Source organism: Trachymyrmex septentrionalis, unplaced genomic scaffold, assembly GCF_001594115.1.
Source record: "Trachymyrmex septentrionalis isolate Tsep2-gDNA-1 unplaced genomic scaffold, Tsep1.0 scaffold75, whole genome shotgun sequence".
Lineage (NCBI taxonomy): Eukaryota > Metazoa > Arthropoda > Insecta > Hymenoptera > Formicidae > Trachymyrmex > Trachymyrmex septentrionalis.
In genome coordinates this window covers 321,957-342,246 of record NW_017305938.1, presented here as the reverse complement: position 1 = coordinate 342,246, position 20,290 = coordinate 321,957, and the positions used below count along the sequence as shown (strand labels likewise).

At 33.0% G+C, this 20,290-nt stretch overlaps 2 protein-coding genes across 3 annotated transcripts; both read left to right on the top strand.

Moving 5' to 3' along the window:
• Window positions 1–4,220: 4,220 nt before the first annotated feature.
• On the top strand, window positions 4,221–9,025 carry LOC108754081 (ubiquitin carboxyl-terminal hydrolase 1). Its single transcript, XM_018496130.1, has 7 exons — window positions 4,221–4,466; window positions 4,685–4,864; window positions 5,383–5,621; window positions 5,994–6,223; window positions 6,302–6,819; window positions 7,376–7,568; window positions 7,847–9,025. Exons 2-7 carry the CDS (start codon window positions 4,696–4,698, stop codon window positions 8,418–8,420), a joined length of 1,923 nt encoding a protein of 640 aa, XP_018351632.1. The 5' UTR covers window positions 4,221–4,466; window positions 4,685–4,695; the 3' UTR covers window positions 8,421–9,025.
• A 249-nt stretch (window positions 9,026–9,274) lies between these two features.
• On the top strand, window positions 9,275–14,900 carry LOC108754082 (histone-lysine N-methyltransferase, H3 lysine-79 specific). Of its 2 annotated transcripts, none has more exons than XM_018496132.1 (3): window positions 9,275–9,594; window positions 12,677–12,841; window positions 14,354–14,900. In XM_018496132.1, the coding sequence occupies exons 2-3, from the start codon at window positions 12,698–12,700 to the stop codon at window positions 14,705–14,707; spliced, it is 498 nt and encodes a 165-aa protein (XP_018351634.1). In that variant the 5' UTR covers window positions 9,275–9,594; window positions 12,677–12,697; the 3' UTR covers window positions 14,708–14,900. The 2 variants fall into 2 exon arrangements, with proteins under 2 accessions (XP_018351634.1, XP_018351633.1); XM_018496131.1 differs by having other exon boundaries at window positions 12,643–12,841.
• Window positions 14,901–20,290: the final 5,390 nt, after the last annotated feature.

Genomic DNA, 20,290 nt, shown 5'->3' with positions numbered 1-20,290 from the left:
ATATATATATATATATATATATATATATATATATATATTGTACATACATAATGTACTCCATCAATTTCTGTTTGATAGTATTTGTTTCAGCTTTTGTGTAAACTCAGATATTATAACAGTTCAAATACACTGTAAAATAGAAGTATCAAAAGAGATGAATATATGTGCTAACGAATCAGTTGGATACATTGGATGCGTTCTGATATTCACTGCTGAAACTATATAGTATACGTTAAGTGTGCTATAGATTTTTAGTACTAGCAGTGAATATCGGAATGTACCCATTATCATAAATATACAGGTTATGAATTTAATTTAGGCACTAAAATCGTTAGCTTTGCGAGCTTCAAATCCGGAATGGATCGAGCAGCTCTATAAATGTTAATATCGAACGCAGATGAGACATGTAGCGTAGACAAAAAAATGCGAGAATGATTTTTGAGATAAAAGAGCAAATGGATGCCTCCAATTTGCAATGCCGAACGCACCTTATACTTTTAGATCTAAAGGTAGTCTTGTCTTGAATTAGCTAAGAAAACTTCAAATATATAGTTGCAAAATGAACATCTTATCGAACGCTGTTATTGTTTAACATTTAGGCTACATATTAAAACGTTCTCCGAGAAAAATTATACTCAAAATATATTCTATACGTCTGCTATATTATATTGAAACGTTTTGTAATATAGTAAATTGTTTTAGTAAATTTGGTCACTTTGGTCATTTTTATCTTGTTTCAAGGAGATATAATTTTAGGCTAACGCTTGACGCTCATTTTTAATGAGCTCAAAACTAACAAATCCCAAGCATCGATTTTCATCAAATGACCTGTTTTGATGCTAAAAATAAGTGGTGGTTATCCAGCAAACGCTAAATATTCTTGAAATATTCATAAAATGTTTTTAAAATCCCAAAAAAGTATTCCAAAAATATTCCAAAATATTTCAAATATTTAAGCTATATAAAAGAAACATTCAAATATCGGTTAAAAATTTTATTTGTATACGCCGTTATATGAAAATGTTTTATATAGGTATATTCCGCAAAATTTTAATTTTTTTAAAACTTCTAGGTCAGATTGTCTGTGAATCAGGTTTTAAATAAAATTTAACTTCAAAAAATACATTTATGCCCATTTCCACCAACGTCGATTAATCTCGATTCAACTTATTCTTTGTTTTTTTTAAATCTTAACTAGAAAAAGACAAAGAGTAAGTTGAATCGAGATAAAAGCTGCCGCACACGAAATTCCGCAGTGACCGTAAGACGTAAATTTAAGATGATGAGCCAACCAGGATGTTGCTTTAGGTCTACGTAATCTAACGGAAATGGAAATAATAACTTATCCATAACCTTGCAATAAGGCGAATTTTAACCGGTTAAAATTTGCCTTACGGATAAGTTTACTGCTATTTCTATTTTCGTTAGAATACGTAGATCTAAAGCATTTTGATTGCTCATCGGCTTAAGTTCACGTCTTAAGATTACTGTTACAGAAATTTTGTCTGAGGTAGCTCTTAAAGTTAATCTACATTTGTAAAAATGGGTATTAATGTGTTTGAAGTTCAATTTTGGGACTCACTTCATAAATGTAGAGACCCTCTAATCAGAGTCTGGGGGCTTATTACAGTTCTTTAGGCCGAAATCAGACTATGCATTAAAGATTGAGATTAAAAATTCAAGATTGAAATTTCACTAATAAAGACAAAGAAATTTTAGCTTCTTTTGTTCTGATTGGTCAAACTTCAATCTTCCAATTTTCAATCTCATTCTTTAATGCGTAGTCTGATTCCAACCTTAGACGAAGTGAAAAATGAGCAAACTCACTAGGTGTTGAAGTTAGAAATATTCTAATAAATTCGATCATTTTTGTAATTTCCACCTTGTTTTAAGAACCGTAATAAGCCCCCTGGCTTTCTTGCCGGTTTATAATTGGTCATTTTTCATCCATTCTATTTAAATGTATTGTGAAACTACATTATACTTTTACTTAAATGCATGATGCATGGACTTGCTGTCGTAATATTAAAGGTATACTCCACACTTTGCATAGCTGTATAAATGTATGCATAAAGAAAATTATCCAATTACATTTTATGTGTAACTTAAAAAAACTGCGATTGAGTAATTTTCTATATGCATATGTTTATGCGGCTATGTAAGTTGTGTGGATATATTCTTATAATTAGACACAACTAAATTTTTACGTTTTTTAAACTTTAATCGTAGTTATCTATCATCAGCTAGTTGCTGAACGTGCCAAAATGTTCGTTTGTCATAAACTATGAAGTTTATGAAGCATCTCTATAGAGCTGCAATTTAGGGGCTGCGCACAATGACCTAGTTTCCATCGGAGAATTAATCCGGATCAGAATGTAAGAACCAATCAATTATAATCGAGCATTCCTTTGTCGTTCGACTGTAGTTGGTTGATTTTTACATTCTAATTTAAGTATTAATCATGAAACTTTATTCTTAGGATGGAAAGTAAAAAGTGAAGATTTTAACTTGAATGGAGAAATTTTTCACTTTTCATTTTTTATCTTAGGGATAAAGTTTTATTGATTGATACCCTGGTTTAAATCCTCGGTGAAAATTAAATTCTGCTTTCTGATTGGTTGCAGAACGTCGTACAACGCGCGTTGGATCCAGTGTGACTCAGCTAATTAGGCTGCTTTCACATGCAACGTAAGCTATCACACAAACTTGCTTAGCCGCATAACCATATGCATAAAGAAAACTATCCAATTATATTTCTGTTATAAAAGCAAATGTAAAATACGTTTAATAAATAACGTAAAATAAATTGGATGATTTTTTTTATGCATATAGTTTATGCGATTATGCAAGTTTGTGTGGAATGGCCCTTAGGGTATATTCACACAAACTTGCATTGCCGCATAAAGGTATGCATAACGAAAATTATCTAATCACATTTTACGTGCGTCTATAATAGGAGAAATGCGATTGGATAATTTTCTTTATACATACGTTTATGCGGCTATGCATGTTATGTGAATATACCCATAAGCGGAAAGCACAGATTTTTACACAATGCACATACATAAGACATAAGAAATCCAACTAATCAGAGTTCTTTATTTCATGAAAAGGAAGGAAATGAAAAACTTTGGATTGGTATCTTTTCTGACGTATTATATATACGTGATATGCGTTACGTAAGTAATCTCTACCAAGATTGTGCTCCCCGCTTTATTAGTTAATATTTCTGTGATAGCTCCTGATTTTAAAGAATATACTATTGTTCTTCTTCTTCTGAAACATATAATTCGATCAATAGTAGAAAGAAAGTTCCGTGCCCAAACATTTACCTTACTCTTCCTAGATCCGTTAAGATAAAAAATCAAAGAGATTTCATCGCATGCTCCGTCCAGTATTATATGTTCTAGCACCGTAGAAACAGGACTTAAGACATACAGGGTGCATTCGGAGAGAAAAGACGTTATTAGTGCTAATTGTTCGTCATTTTATCTTTCATCCGTTTTACGTCTAATAAACAATGAAGATAAAATAATGCAAATAGCATCTCTCCAAACACTTACAATCGACACTAGTGTCGTTATCAACTATCTTTGTTATCAAAAGATGAATATCAAAAGGATAGAACGACGTTTAATTGTGTTGACTGTTTCTCCAAAAAAGAATTAAAGCAGTCATATAAGTAAGCTGCATTATTAGTCATATGAAATAATAATAGAACGCACATCTGAATCATATTGCAAAATATATTTGAAATAGATATACGTAGAATTTCGGAATGTCTTTTAGTTTTAGTCGCAGAATCACGACGATCCGCGTCGCTTAATTTATTTAGGAATTTTGCGAATTTGAATTTTTAATTCCAGCAAAAATTTCATTAAAAATGGCTTCCAATTTAGACGCATCCGAACATTCTGAACATTATCGTGCGTTCCAAAAATTCAAGGGGTTGCTGAGCACATTCCTCAATTGTACTCAGCAACCCCAACGAAAAAGATGCGAGTGAGATGGATAGAACGCTATAGAAACGTCACGTCAAGAACGAATCACAGCATCTCATCGATGCTCTAGCGAACCTAATTGGCTCCGTAAGAGCCTGTTGGAGCGCTGATGGACGCACGTTTCTATGTTCTCGATCGCGACGTGCAAATATTTCCCCTCTCCCCGACAGCTCCCTCATGGCTCACGGCCCTGATCTAGTCTAGTTGTTGCGTCGCGTGAAGTTGTCCCCGTCTCCGTCTCGTAGAGTTGACGGGGATGAGTCAACGAGCAGCGTGAGCCCGAGGCGGATTCGCCAATTCGGGACGCTGGTTTGGAATTTGGACTTTCCGGGATCATGTAGCTTATTGCGACGAGTTTCCGGGCAGTCGTTTCCGTGATTCTCTTAGCGTAGGAACCGGCTCGCATTAGCAACATTGTAACAAACTAGCCCGTTCGCGTTCCATGACTTCTCCACTCGATCACACGTGAGTAAAACGCACTTTGACATTTCGCCTCGCGACGCGACGCAACTCGGTGTCCGCGTGAGACGCGATCGACTCCAAGTTCACGTAAAATCGAGAATTCTCAACGAGCGTATGCGAGGCTGGACAGACGGGGAGGAAAAGTTTGTGCACGTGTAACGCGTTTTCCGTCCGTCTGTTTAATGAAACGGGAAGTATAGGATATGGTAACACTGTTTTAGGTTAACAGAAGATGACAGTATTAGAAACGGAGGAAGACGCAGATAAACGCTCGGTTCCTCCTAGAAAGAAGTTCTGCTTGTCCCTGTCGGGCCGCGGACGTGCAATTCCCATCGTCGTCCCGCAGCCCCCTCCTACATCCACAAGAGGGGGCCTTCTGGATAGAACAGATTTTTCATTTAGTACGTATGCTTCTCATTTATTTTTATTTATTAATGATACTTTATTTATAATTGCTCACAAAATAACAGTAACACATAATATCAATATTATAATTTCATTCAACAATCTATACAACACAAATGTTCTAAAAACGTTCCTATATTTTAACACTTCTATGTTTCTTGGTTACTGTTTAGAATATAATTGTTAAATACAACATGTAATGTATATACAACATATGTTATTCTATTTGTATTATTGAGTGTGAAATCATAACGTTGGCATTATATTAGCATTAGTTGGTGTTTACTAGGTTATCGCATTGGTAATTGCCTAATAAATATAAAGCAACAATAGCATAACGTTAATATTATAATTTCATACTCAACAATGTAACTATCACGTACAACATATGTTACATTTATTGCTGAGTAAAATTGTAATATTGATATTATGTTATTGTAAGTTGGTATTTTTATTGGATGACATATAATTTCCTTAAAATCTATATTTTTGATTATACCTTGATTCTGTAAAGGTACAAGCAAAATGTTGAATGGCTATCGAAATCAGCTGAGCAATCATCAAGATGGAAGTTACGACATGTCTGGTACCAATTCGGAAGGATTGAAGATAGCCACCTTATGCAATTTAGGAAATACCTGCTTCCTCAATAGTGTATTATATACCTTACGATTTGCGCCTTCCTTTCTGCACAATTTACATCATCTAGCCACTGACTTGTCTAACCTAAATGACAAGCAACTTCAGACAAAAGTAAGTACTAAATAAACAGATTAATTTATTAATATTCTTGAGGCTTTCACGGGTGCTTTCTATATAAAGACTATGCGTTTTGTAGATTTTCTCTGTGTCTAGAATGCCATTCTTAAAATGCTAACGTTTCATCAAAGTAGCGTAATAAAAAGGGAATGGCCCGGAGGAACGGCTCAGTATCAGGCTGCTCCTCGCCCTAATGAAGTGGATTGCAAGGTTCACAAAACGTTGGTATACCAAGAATGGATCTGGACATGAAGAAAACCCGCGAAACGCATAGTCTTTATATAGATTAATTTGTTCTAAAACGAAATTGTTTTGTTTATGCATACGTATCAATCCAAGGTTTAAATTATTAATATTTTTTTGTAGGCCAAATCTTCTTCATTAGGTAGAACCGGTGTATCGCTAACATCGAGCAGTAGTCGTAGTTGGAGCAGTAAAGATCTATTGGCATTAGCTGGGTCAACATCTGAAACCAATAAACCACGTATTCAAATAGCCACTGAAAGATTACACGAGCTCTTTATGGCACTACGAGCATCAGAAGTAAGAGAAAATAGCGAACCGTATCAACCGGATGCCTTTTTACAAGCTCTTAGGTATATATTATGATGTCAAAATGTTGTAAAAATGTTGTGTTTCGTGTTTACATTGCTTTTGCACTGATTTTATTATAGAGAAGTAAATCCAATATTCGAAGGAAATCAGCAGCAGGATGCTCATGAGCTACTAGTCTGTTTGCTTGATAACATTAGGGAGACTTTTCAGTTATTGGTCAGATATAGGGAGAGCCAATTCGGTCAAAGCAATGGTGGTTTTCCTGAATTTACTGCAAATCACTCGTCAACAGACACACAGTCAGAGAGCAGCAGTTCCGGAAAGAGGAGCATTCGTAAGTCCAGAAAGAAGAAGAAGATTACCAGCAGAGGGAGTTCGGTATCTCTTGCGCAGCCAAATACAAACGGCGTCATAGGATCCGCGAGACTGTATGAGAACGGTCACGCAGAGTTTGTCGAAAGTAACGGCGAAATTGGAATGCGTAAGCCGGAAAGCAAGAAATGTTTTATCTCAGAGGATTTTGAAGGTGTCAGCCTATTGCGCACAACATGTCTCGAATGTGAACACGTGACGGAAAGAAAGGAGACATTTTGCGATATATGCGTTCCCATTGACATTGATCGTTCGAATGAGAAAGGTGTGCACTTAATTAATTAATTTCTATTTGCAGTACATGTGAGATCAAAAGGATGTGCTGTTATTAATAATATCGTTTAACCTCGTGCGACATGTTTTTCTAAGTTTGTGTAAAAAACTTTGTATAATCAAAGAAATAGAAAATGGGGAACAGAGAATAGGGGGTCGATTATATATCTCAGAGCAAAATCAAAAATAAGATTTACTAAGTCTGTTGACTAATGAAATTACAAATATTCTAATAAATTCACTTTTACCTCGTTTCAAAACATAATCGACCTCCTGTTCTTTATTCTCTATTCTATTCTCTATTCTTTATTCTTTCGATTATGCGAAACCTTAAGATTTAAAGCTTTAAGACCAGCTGTTTCATCTTTAGAGAAACTTGGTAATAATTTATCTAATGAATAAACAAAAGAGTGAGAGAATAAAAGAATAAGAGAGCGAGTTTTTTTTTTTTGAAGTTTTTTTTTCGAAAGATGGAACATCCTAGCTTAAATATTTTATACATTCCATAATTAATCTGCGATTCATAATAACGTGACTTTTCGTTATAGATAATGACGGTGAATTGGTGGATAGCAGTGAGGTATACAAACGCGCTGTAGTGACTAGTGAATTGCTTTGGGGTAGGGATAAGTACTGGTGTGCACGGTGCCTACGGTATAATGAGGCTCGTAGAGCCGTATGTTTTCCTTCCTTACCAAGACTCCTTATCTTGCAGTTGAAGAGGTTTTCTACTGCTGCTGGGTAAGTCTTGTATGATCTTTCAGCACAATTGGAAGCAATAAATAACTGAAAAGTATAGCTCAAAGTTTATAAAAGATATCGCAAAATATTTGCATATTTTAACGTTCATAACAATTATAAAAGTAGCAGTTGTATTAAAATTACAAATAATTTGCTAATTAATTTTCTTTAAGGAGTTTATTACATATGTAATTTTGCTTTTGAGTTCTTAGATTTATTATATTGAAAAACTCTTGCAATATTCTACATCGCGATTGCAGTCGAATTTACGTTTTCAGTTCGATGGAGAAAATCAATAATCACATGCCAACGCCACTTACCTTGCAATGCTTCTGCGAGGAGTGCAGTAATGATGAGACTCGTGGGACGACAGCTGGTAGCACAGAGACGCGACACGTGTACAAATTATATTCGGTTATAATGCACCAAGGTGCAACGATGACCGCCGGTCATTACGTCGCTTATACACGTTTACCCGACGAACCTGCATACGCGGAGTATTCCCAATGCGATCGCGACAATAAGCGGCAGAATTTGAGCCAGGCTGGCACCGTGAGCGCTAACTCGTCATCGTCTTCTTCCTCTTCAGATAAACCATCGGGGATACTCAAGTACTTGTACAGAAGCAAGCCCAGCACGAACGAGAACAAGGAACAGTTGGTGAATAGGATCGGCTGTCGTAGCATGGACTGTTGCGGCATTAAGCGAAATAAACAGGGCGTCACATGGTTGGAGTGCGACGATGAGGCGGTACACGTAATCCCACTGCGAGAACTCGAAGATAAATTGGCACCCAATGCGCGAAATTCCGCCACCCCTTATCTCTTGTTCTACGTGAGGTCGACGACGTAAGCTGCTGTTTTTTGTCTCCCTCTCGCGACGGAAGTTTAATATCAAAATGTCTCGGTTTGGAATTCTAAGCGAGGCAACGAGCACACAATGACAAAAACGGGCCTTGTTCTTCCCATACTTGTCCTCTTTCTTCTCCTCTCCCTCTTCTCTTCCTCCGTATTCTTCAATAATTGCGCGCTGTGATGTATCGCACATTCCAGATCACTCAAGTTCTTCTTCCTGTATACGTGCCGCATCGAATTTTAGAGAGGCGAGCGTGTATTATTTTCGTAGGAAGTAAAACTGTCTATCGCCAATCATGTTATGTAAGTTAGAGTCCCGGCGAGATCGGACGGTATACGACGAGTCGACCTCCGTACATGTAATGGAACACCATCGAGCTCGACTTAACGAATCATAAAGCGAGCGACGCGATTCCGCGCGTAGATGACTTAGCCTTAGTTGGGACGTGGAATGTTTTATCATTCAGTTATCTGTAAAATAATAAAAAAAAATTATGTATTCTTGACACACACTTGTCTATCACATGTGCTTTGTGCCGTATCGCGAGATGGAGGCACCTGATCCAATCCTTAGAAAATCTACACGCGACTTTATACGGATAGACGTCATTGGCGACGTAGCTTGAATATTTTAGAACGTCGTTTATTACAAATGTCTATCGTTCCACGAGTATTCTTTCCGATATTAATCGATCACTCGCTGAAAAGTGGCACAATTCAATTTTCATCTGTTTGCATAAAGAAGAGTTCCTCACGTGAATGAATTTTGAATTACAATGTAACAAGGAAGCTATCGATGCATGATCGATGGAAAGAAATTTTTTTTCATCCTCATAGCCGTTCATCAGCGAACTCTTGCTAAATTCCAGTCAGAGATAAATTCGACGAAATTTCATCTCTGCCATATATGCGCATACGACATTACTTTCGTAATGTCGCGTGTACATATGCTGAAATATTTGTATAGTGTCAGCTCAATCATACGTGGCTACATCCATATATCGATCATTTCCATAGGGGGTCAGTAGTGGAGTAACATTCCACCTGTCAGTCGTACACATAGTAGTTCCTACTACTTCCAGACGTGATACATTCAGTAGTTCATATCTCTTAGGTGGAGCACGTTCCTACACGGCTATGTTCTCGACGACATTCCTCAAGTAAGGCAAAAGGCAAGTGGCTAAATTAATTAAATAAAATTTTTTATACTTAAAGATTTAATCAGCAAAATGTATGAATAAGAAATCAATTTGATGAAAACTTTTTCTTCCTATAATATAGCGTTTGTTAATTAATTTGAAAAGAATCGTACAACAGTTCTTTTTATTATAACTAATTCTTTATTTTTATTAAAATATAATTACGAATTTATATCTTTTATAATAAGTAACCGCATTAATTTATATTGATATCTGTTACTTCGTATATTTTACACTTTTAGAGAAATACTTGAAAAATATCTATTTCACCGCATATTATTTTAAATATTATTTTTCCGTGTATTATTTAACGCAACTCTATTACTAAATAAATTTCTCACAAAGAGTCTATTATAATTTTTACATTTCAATAACGATATTCAAATTTTATGTTCCAAACATTTACATATTTTGCGTTTAGAATTTCTTAATAAGTTTTCTCCTTTTTATGTTTTTTTCCGAGTACACAACGCGTCCAAGATATATTCGTCCGTAATTATTAAGCATCGAATTCATTATCATTACGGTGAGTAAAATAAAAAGGAAATAATTGTATATTAAACACACAATTTTCACCGTCAAAAGTTGCGTAAATCGTGTGCAAACAGTTTCTATCGTGAAAGACGTAGCAAGAACACCGGCACGATGCATAAATCATTCTTTCTTTGGCCTCTCGATGTTAATAACTTCCGCGATGAGGATCTTAATGGAAATTTCAAGCTTTCTTTTTCACGCCGTATATATTGTATACATTCGCATTCTGAACGGACGTGATCGATACACAACAGTCGCAAAGACAAACTGATGTCGCGACGCGACGGTGACATATCTGAGCACGCTGTTCACGAAACTGTCACGCGTCATCGAAAATATTTCGTTTCCGTCGAAAAACCGTTTATCGACATTATCGAAATGAATCAACCTAAATACATCCAGCGTTTCGTCGCGGGATACGGATTTCAACGTCGTCTTCCCCGTGATATGTTTAAAGCACACGGCGAGACCCGCAGTAGGTCACTTATCACCACGTATAATCGCCTAAGTCGAGTCTGCAACTGCAACGCAGTGCACTGTCTCGTGAATGGTATACTTATGCAACACTAGAGTTGAATGATATAGGCATGAGAAAAAGAGAATATCGCACGCATTATTTGATCGCGCAAAATCGATGATGCGCTTTGCATAAGTCACCGAGTTAACAAGTCGTGAATAAAGAACGAGTCTTTTTAACAAAAGATTTTGACAAGGGAACGCAATCAATCAATTGTACATCTTCGATTTTACTAAGCTTTGGATACGTTAAAATGTTAGTAAAAACAAAAGATGCGATTTTAATAAGTGTTGAGCGTCACACGTTAAGAGGGTGAAAAAAATCTCTGCCTTGAAAAAATTGATTTTTTTTTTCCGAGTGAATATCGACTGAACTGTGAAAGAGACAAAAAACCGTTTTAAATAAAAGTTAAATAGTTTTAAGAATACCTTATAATAATATTTTTTAAATATTTTTTTAATCTTTCATTTCTTGAATAAAAAATTTGTTTAAAAAATCTTTCTATTATTATTATAAATGCTCTTACAACTGTTCAACTTTTATTTGAAATAGTTTTTTATTTTTTTTAATGATTTAGACGATATTCACTGTGAAAGAAAAAAAAACCGATCTTTTTTTCTTAAGAGAGTTTCATTCTTTTAATGTGCGATTCAGCACTTATAAAAAAAATCGTAATCTTCATTTTTGTTTATACTTTAACTTAATATATCCAAAGCTTATCAAATATTAAAATTGAAGAAAGACAATTGCAGGTTTTGTTCCCTTTTATGAGAGTATCTCCTAAAGTCGTACAATAAAAACATATTATTGTAAGTTTTATGTAGAAATTAATAAAATTTCACACATAGACCACTTTTATCTATTACTCACCTAAAATATAAAAGAGGGAATTTCAATATTTTTAGTTCAGTTGGCAAACGATAGCACAAGCATTTCTTCATTAAATACAATTGCTTATCTTCGTATTGTTCAAATCGTTATTTCCGCACAATATGAACAGTAACATATTATTACGTTTATTTTATAATTTTCCACTCAACAATATGTTGTATACAACATGTAATGTAACACATGCCGTACGTAATTGCAGTTAAGCTTACTCTATATTATGATCTTTGTTTCCTGTTTTTTGTTTTTTTACCACTTTTAAACCTATTCTATGTGCTCTTTGTTTCCTGTTTCTTGTTTTTTACTTTTTGCTTTTTTTTTCTTTGCAACCGTTTTATCGACAATTGTATTTCTTGCTATGTATTTCTTGTTTCTTTCGAAGTTCGTTAACTTTTATCTCAGGCGATATAAAATAAAAAACCGTATAAGAAGCGAAAAGACAAAATGTAAAAAATAGCAAAAAAGCAGAAAACAGAAAACAAAAAGCATATTGTAGAATAGGCTTTACTTCTTGCCTTCTTGCCTTTTATTCATGGCGATTTCGATTGGAAGAACTAGTGCGCACTGATGCACATTAAAGCCGTTCTACACTGATTTAATTTGAGTATAAAAGTGAAAAGCAAATATTTCGAATTATAAAATACATATTTGACCTAATAGTACAATAAAATATTGAGTAGGATTGATTGTTTCAGGATTTAATCGATTTTTATGTTTATGTACAAACATATCTGTACGTTATTTTGTGTATGACGGCTTTAATGCCCATCAGTGTGCCCAATCGAATTCGCTATCAGTTCGTTTTCTGTTGCCTGAGACAAAAGTATTGATGAACTTCGTATGAGATAAGAAACACGTAAAAGGAAATGCGATTGTCGATAAAAAGGTCGCAAAGAAGAGAAAAGGAATGAGTTAAAAAGCAAGAGATAGGAAGAATATTGTGGATTAGGAACATTGTAGGATAGGAAATTATAACATAGATATAATATTATTATTAGTTTGTATTCTGCGAATTGTTACAAGTATTTTTTAGTTTAAATAAGATTAAGATCATTTTAAAATTTTTTTCATGGTTATTGCAGGAATATTTAAATTGAATTAATTATCATTATGAAGCACCAACAAGTAACCGTAGACATGACGAACATGGTGTTTACCGCTTGCTCCTATTTGGCACTCGCCGGAGCAGTCTGGATATTTTTGCGGCTGATCCAGGCCTGTTTTTGGCTACCGAAACATTTGAAAAGGCAAAATGATGTTCAAAGAATGTTGCAAGATAAGGTAAACTTGATTGTCTTTCAATAATTTTGATTACTTGTGGTTTTTTCTTCTTAATTGATGCATATGCATAATCAATGCACATTGTTAACGATATATGAAGTACATACTATATATTCATAATGGAATCTTATATTTAAGACCGTTTCAAGTATAGTCTTAAAATGTCGTGAATCAGAGAATTGTATTAGCATTTTAAGACATTATTTAAGATGGTCTTAAAATAAAAATGAACTGTGCCACCTAATACAATCTCTGCAAAAAGTAACTGAAATTGAAAATTTATATTTTCCTTATCAAAGTAAATGTTATATGTGTGAAACAGTTCAAAAAAATTAATATTTATGAATTATGACTTGCTCTTTATTGAAAAACAATATAAAATTCGATGATAAAAGCGGCCGAAAACGAGCTAATAATACAAAGGTGTTGAAAGTAATAAATATATTTAATAAATTAAATAATTACATATAAAATTCAAGCAAAACTATTTTCGAAATTACTACGTCTTCATCAGTCACAAAACGAATTGGCAATACGCAATTTAAATCATATTACGATAAAATATTTACAAATATGAAAAAGCGAAAATACGAAATTGCTTTTTTTATGTTTATTAACATTTCTGCGACCATGCTGTTTTGATGATCAATTAAAAATAACGTGGATTTTATTATTTGATTATTTCTTGATCATTTCGTATCTTCGCCTTCTTATATTTGTGACTATGTTTTTGTAGTATGATTTAAATTGCGCATTATCAATTCGTTTTGCAACTGATGAAAAAATCTTAATATCGAAACTAGTTTCGCTTGAATTTTGTATGTAACTGCTTAATTTATTAAATATATTTATTATTTTCAACATCTTTGTGTTCTCAGTTTGTTTTTGGCCGTTTATTTATCATAGAATTTTACGTTGTTTATCAATGTTTATATTTAACAACGTAATTTTATAGTTTAAATAAAAATTTTCTCATTTTAATCTTACTTATTTTTTAATGGCGTGCTTATTTTCTAGTAAAAAATTTTTTGATTTAAATTCTGAATTCGTTACCAAACTTTTTATATTATTTTCAAATATAATTTTGAAATATTTGACATTTTCTTATTTTGTTAAAATATACATGTAACATATCCTTAAAAATTGTGGATATTAATTAAAATGAGCAAAGATTTATCTAATTCTCTCTCTTTTTTTAATAATTTAAAAACAGTTAATACGAAAACCTTTTAACATTTTGACTATCCCATGTCACTTACATTTCAACACAAAATTCATAAGAATCCTATCACTTATTTACATATATTTTTATTTATTTAATTAAGAATTTTTAATTATTTACTTTAAGAGATTAACGACAATATAAATAAATAAAAAGAACAAAATATAAAAACGACACATTATTATAAATTGATTAGATTTATTAAGTTCAACGTCAATATCAGCTTGGCAGTCAAAATGTTAATATTTCGTGAGATAATCATTAATTATTATAAACGTACGATTCTTTAGGTGGACAGTTACGAGAAATACGTATTAGAATGCGAGGAGAAGGAAAGGGCAGAAATGTTGGATCAAATCGACGATGAAAAGAAGAGTCTCGAGATGGCAGAAAAGTGGAAGGAACGAAGGGAATGTCTCGACATGCTCAAGCGAGAATTAGAAAGAGTTCGCGAAGGTAAAGATATGTCCGATTGGGATGCCTTGCTGGACGAGGAATTGAAGAAGCACGAACTGGAGTCGAAACTTTTGGAGGAGGAAGAAGAAAAGGAAGATTCTAAGAACGACGTTAGTAAAGAGAAAAGCGACAGTGAGAAAGAAACAAAGAAAGTTGAGATCGATACCGAACCGAAGAAGAAGAAGTAATGACTATATGTGTTTTGAAAGTGCCTTACCAAAACTTTACGATAGTTCTTTCTTATGAAGAAACAATTGCGTGAAAACAAAAATCTCCCCTCCTCCTCCCCAGCAAATAAATTTTCGAAATATTCCGTACTAAATGCTCATGTATGGCGCATAATAATTAAATAGTCACAAAATACCTTAGTAAAATTGAAATTCAGAGGATACCAATTTTTTATTGATTTAATGATATTTTACTAAAAATTTATTCATTTTCTTAATATATATAGTTTTAGTAATTTTCAATAATTGTTAGAAATGGGAAGTACATAAAAAATGGGAATTTACATAAAAAATTCCAATAACAACGTAACAACTGTGTGATAACAATCGCATTACAGTTGAAGAGAAATAAATAGCTGCAAGTACGCGCAATACATGTAAATGTGTGCCCAAAGCAGAAATTACAAACGATTACTATTACTTTTACACACATATAAAATATATACATACAATATATATGCATATTATATATGTATGATACACATACGTATGTCCAGTAAGCAAAAAACATTTTAACGTTACTACAATGTTGCTGAAATGATCCAAAATGTTTCTTGTCTACTGGGTGTAATTAAGAAAAGTAGTACTTCTTAGTCCGAACATTCATAATCCAAGAGTGAAAGTAAATTAGTTTAGACATATGTACAAAATACTGTATTTCTTTCGCCCTTGTCGTCGTTACCGGGATCAATATATGTAGAACAAATCGTGAACGTCTACCTCGAGGAATTCGTGTCCGTTTACTTATCATGATATTACATTGTCGATATTCTCTCTACGTGCGCATTAATATACGTCACAATTTACTTAACCGCTAGGAACTAGCGCGGCAGCGCTCTTATAATGGGCTCAATGCTCAATCGTAAATAATGCAAATGACATCGTATTTACTTACATATGTATATCTCATCGTGACGAACAAGTGTGATGATATTAGCGATGTTACGTTATGTACATTTACTTTTGCGTTCAGTGTGAATATTTTACGATATGTTTTAGGGAACACGTTTTTGCAACTATAAGAGGATAATTAATTATATTATAGGAGAATTAATATATACTATTCAACAAAAAATAGGGAACACTTTAGAACACGCTCAAAATTGCACAATATTCAAAACACCGTAACTCGATGAAAAATTATCGCAGACAAAAATTCAAAAAAGCATTAGAAAGCTTGAAATCTCTACTTTCGAAATCGGTAATTAATATTTTAATTTGACTGATCCTTTATGGAGATATACGGACACAAATGGATACCCGTCAAATCTGAAAAATTTTTACAAACTTTACGAAGATTTTATGGCGTGAAGTAAAATTCAAACAAAAGTTTACGGAAGTCGAAAGAGTAAATCTTTACCTTCAATTTGCTTTTGTGATCATTTTTGCTTCAACACACCGCATTTTTGTTTGAATTTTACTTCACGCCATAAAATTTTCGTAAAGTTTGTAAAAATTTTTTAGATTTGACGGGTATCCATTTGTGTCGGTATATCTCCATAAAGGATCAGTCAAATTAAAATATTAATTACCGATTTCGAAAGAGATTTCAAGCTTTTAAATGCTATTTTGATTTTTTGTTTGCGATAATTTTCACCGAGTTACCCGGTGTTCTGAATATTACGCAATTTTGAGCGTGTTTTAAAGTGTTTCCTATTTTTTGTTGAGTAGTGTATATTGCAATATATGACAATTTGTATACGACGTATAATTTCTTGACTCTGTGTTTTTATATTACAACATAATATTATAGATATTTGAAACGTACACGCAACACACGCAACAACCTTTGTTGTAGAATCAATAAAATGATTATAGTAATTACGATATTCGAGAACTAATATTTCTTTTAAATTTTCTTTCACGTTGACCTGTTTTGATAAAAACCGGCTGGTAACTCAATTGTAACGATTTGTAATAGTTTGTTGACTTATTTTGACTGCTTGAATAATAGACATTATTTCGAACGTCGGGCAACTGCAGTGTAATTAAAGTATTTCTCCGGCTACAATTGCGCTAGAAATTTTAATCGCGTAAAATCTACATATATACTTCTCCGCGCGTGTTCTCTGAAGGAAGAAACTTTTGAGGCGAACGTACACACGCAAAAATGTGTCGTATCTGTGCACGAATACTAGTTCGCCTGAAGGCAGTTGAAATGTGGCAACAATATGTCCCTGTCTCGCCGATCGGCGTGCGAGAAGGAGAATTTCATCAAATTACAAATTTAAACTACTCTAATTCAGAAACGACACCGCTAGGCATCCCCATTTTTTTTTATAAAGTTCCTATAATATTTCTACATTACATATTTATTTTTTAAAAAAATCTGTAGAAGATTTTTGTCGCAAAATATTGAAACGGCAAGGCTTGGAGTTTACGTGTCAAAAGCTGAAACTTTGAAGGTGAATATCTCCATTTTGGCACCGGTCTTTGAAATTTTAGTCGTATATATAAATATATATAAAATTATTTTAAACATAATATTCAAATTTCAAAAAAATCTGTAAAAACTCAATTTCTTGAAGAAATACTTTAATCTTACGAGTATTTCCGAATTCGACAAGCAAGTGCATGTGTCACCTTGGTCACCTTTTACCTGTCAGTGAGAAAGCATCGTTTGTTGGCGCAGTTACAACTAGGGATGCATCGGATCGTAAAATTATTGGATATCGGATATCCGAACAAAATGTAACATCGGATATCCGATATCTGGTCGGATATTCGAGAAGATAATTTTTCGAGTCGGATATCTGATATTTTCTAGATATCCGATCGGATTCCGGGACAGTGTCTAAAAAAAATAAGGCTGAGTAAAAAAAGAAAAAAGGGAACGAAAGGGGCTGTTTCAATAAAAATGATATCTGTAGAAAAAAATTGTAATTTTGCAGCAGTATAGTATAAGATATTATAGCATGAGTATGTATACTTATTTATAGAACATTTATATAATAAAACATCAACAATTTAATGATATAAAATTCCAACTGAATATATTCCCAGATACTAATGATATTCGACTATCCGGTCGGATAATACCGGATACCGGACACTTTTCGGATATCCGGTGCATCTTTAGTTATAATTAGAACGACGATTTTTCTCGGCAACGGAAAGTGGAATTTAAGAGGCATTTTGTGTAACGTGCTCTTCGTTAAAAAATTCTTAATACTATTTTTTTTAACCCTTATAGTATACACGATTGGTTTATTCGTGTATTTCTGTGTATTTATTTTCTTTGAAATACTTAGAAGTGTATCGATTAATTAATTAGTATATATGTATACACTCGTCAACAAAATTATCGCATAGATAAATTTATTTCAAAACTTCGCATAAATTCAAATAAGCGTAACTCCGTAAAAAATCGTTGCATTTAAAAGTTTTTTTTCTTTCTCAAGGGTAAAGTCTATACTTTACGAAGCTTTTAATCTATTGTATCTTTTTTGAATCTATCTTTACTCCTATCTAGCGTCTTTTAAAAAATAAGGACGTATTTTGTCTTAAGAAATTTGCATAGTTTGATGTACTCTACAGGGTGCAGTAAATTTTTTTACAAATTTCTTAATAATAATTGTAAAGTATGGACTCTTACAAACTAAAAAAATTAAGCTTTGTACGATTTTTTTAAGGAGATACAGTATATCAAACTTACCTGTGCATTGTATTCAATTACCGCCAGCATTAGTATTATCCGATGCACACCACGGGAAGGTTGCTGATTGGATTTTGCGCATCGAGTGTGTGTGTGTGTGTGTGTGTGTGTGTGTGTGTGTGTGTGTGCGCGCGTGCACGCACGCACGCACGCATGCATTGACATTGAGAAAAAATTTACTCTATTCTGTAGAAGCCGTCAAATTATGCAAATTTTTTTAAGGCAAATCACCTTATTTTTAAAAAGACACCAGGCAAAGATAGATTGAAGATCCATGAAAAGCTTCGTAAAGTTACGCTTATTTGAATTATAAGAAATTTTGATACAAAGGGGAAAAATCCATAAGGGTCGATTTCGGTTTTTATATCCATTTTATTCACGAAAATTTATTGTTTGAGGTCGATTATATTAAATTTAAGTAATTTTAGCTTAAATGGAGCGATGATGCTATATTTATATTTTAAAAAAATTAATATTTTTATATAATACGAAAATTAATATTTTGAATACCGCATGTTTCATTGAAAAATCTAATCTGACCTTGGCGACGTCATCCAAGATCAAACTGATAAGATCAGTAAATCTTTTTGAAGATCCCTACAACTTTGGTCTAAAATACTTTTCTGTAAAACTTATATTTTTTAAGATATTTAGGTGTCCCGATTTTTTTGGTATATTAAAGCACCTGTATTAAAGCACCAGCATCAAATGTTAAAAGAATTGAGAAAATTCTGCTATTCTAGAATAATTCAAATCATTTTCCAATATAATTATCATGATTTTTTTAGGTTTTTCAATAAAACATGCGGTATTCAAAATATTAATTTTCGTATAAATTTATAGCAATATCACCATTCCGTTTAAATAAACTAAAATTACTTCGAATATAATTTAAATTGAGTATAATTCCTTAAAGAATAAATTTTCATAAGTTTGAACAAAATTAGGATAGGGCCGAAATCGGACCCTTATGGACCCTCCTCTTTTGTTTATGTGATAATTTAGTTAATGCGTGTATATTATAGATATAGTATTTTTAGACCGAACATTTGAGGAGTGGGGAAACGAGAGAATACGTATCTGGACCAACCTTGAGTACGTCTTTTTCTAAATGAGGGCTACCTCCACTCCCCAAATTTTTGACAATTCTCGGTTTAGAGATACTATATCTATGATATAGGATGTTCGAAAATTCAACCGACAATCGTGGGCAGGTAGAGTGGACTAAAAACTCAGTCGAAAAGTCCTCTACCATTTTGCAATTTTTGCAATTAACAAGATATTATTTACTAAATAATTAAAAATCGTTGAATATTGGTTTTCAATAAATTTTTTATTCAAATACTATTAACTTTAGGAAAACAGCGACAAAAATTGTTTACTTTCATCTCATAAAGTTCTAAGAATTAAAAAAAATTTTTTAATACCGTATTTTCTTATGTAGGTAAAAATAGTTACTAATAAGAAAATGCACTACTAAAAAATTGATAAAAAATTTCGAAAAAATTCTTAAACTTTTATGAGAAGAAAATAAATAATTTTTGTCTATTTTTTCTATAAAACTGATAGTATTTGAGAAAAATATTATTGAAGATATTCGGCAATTTTTAGTAATTAATATCTTGTTAACTATTGCGAAAATTGCAAAATGATAGAGGATTTTGACTCAATTTAATCCGCTGTATCTGTCCATGAGCGTTGAAAGTTAAATTTTCGAACAACCTATATATACAGAGTGTTCCACGTAACTGTAATGAAGTAAATAAATAATAGTGCCTAGTAAATAAATAGTAGTGCCATTTTAAAAAATTAGGATGATCTTGACTTTTTTCGTAAAAAAGAATTCTTTGCAAGTTTTTAATATTGCAATTTGTAGTCGATTGAAAACT

Bases quoted from the DNA above. Each gene is read 5' to 3' on its own strand.
- LOC108754082 (XM_018496131.1), top strand. From the start codon at position 12,671: ATGAAGCACCAACAAGTAACCGTAGACATGACGAACATGGTGTTTACC. The intron at 12,842-14,353 runs GTAAACTTGATT...ACGATTCTTTAG, and splicing joins AAAGAATGTTGCAAGATAAG to GTGGACAGTTACGAGAAATA.
- LOC108754081 (XM_018496130.1), top strand. From the start codon at position 4,696: ATGACAGTATTAGAAACGGAGGAAGACGCAGATAAACGCTCGGTTCCT. The intron at 5,622-5,993 runs GTAAGTACTAAA...ATTTTTTTGTAG, and splicing joins ACAAGCAACTTCAGACAAAA to GCCAAATCTTCTTCATTAGG. The intron at 6,224-6,301 runs GTATATATTATG...ATTTTATTATAG, and splicing joins GCCTTTTTACAAGCTCTTAG to AGAAGTAAATCCAATATTCG.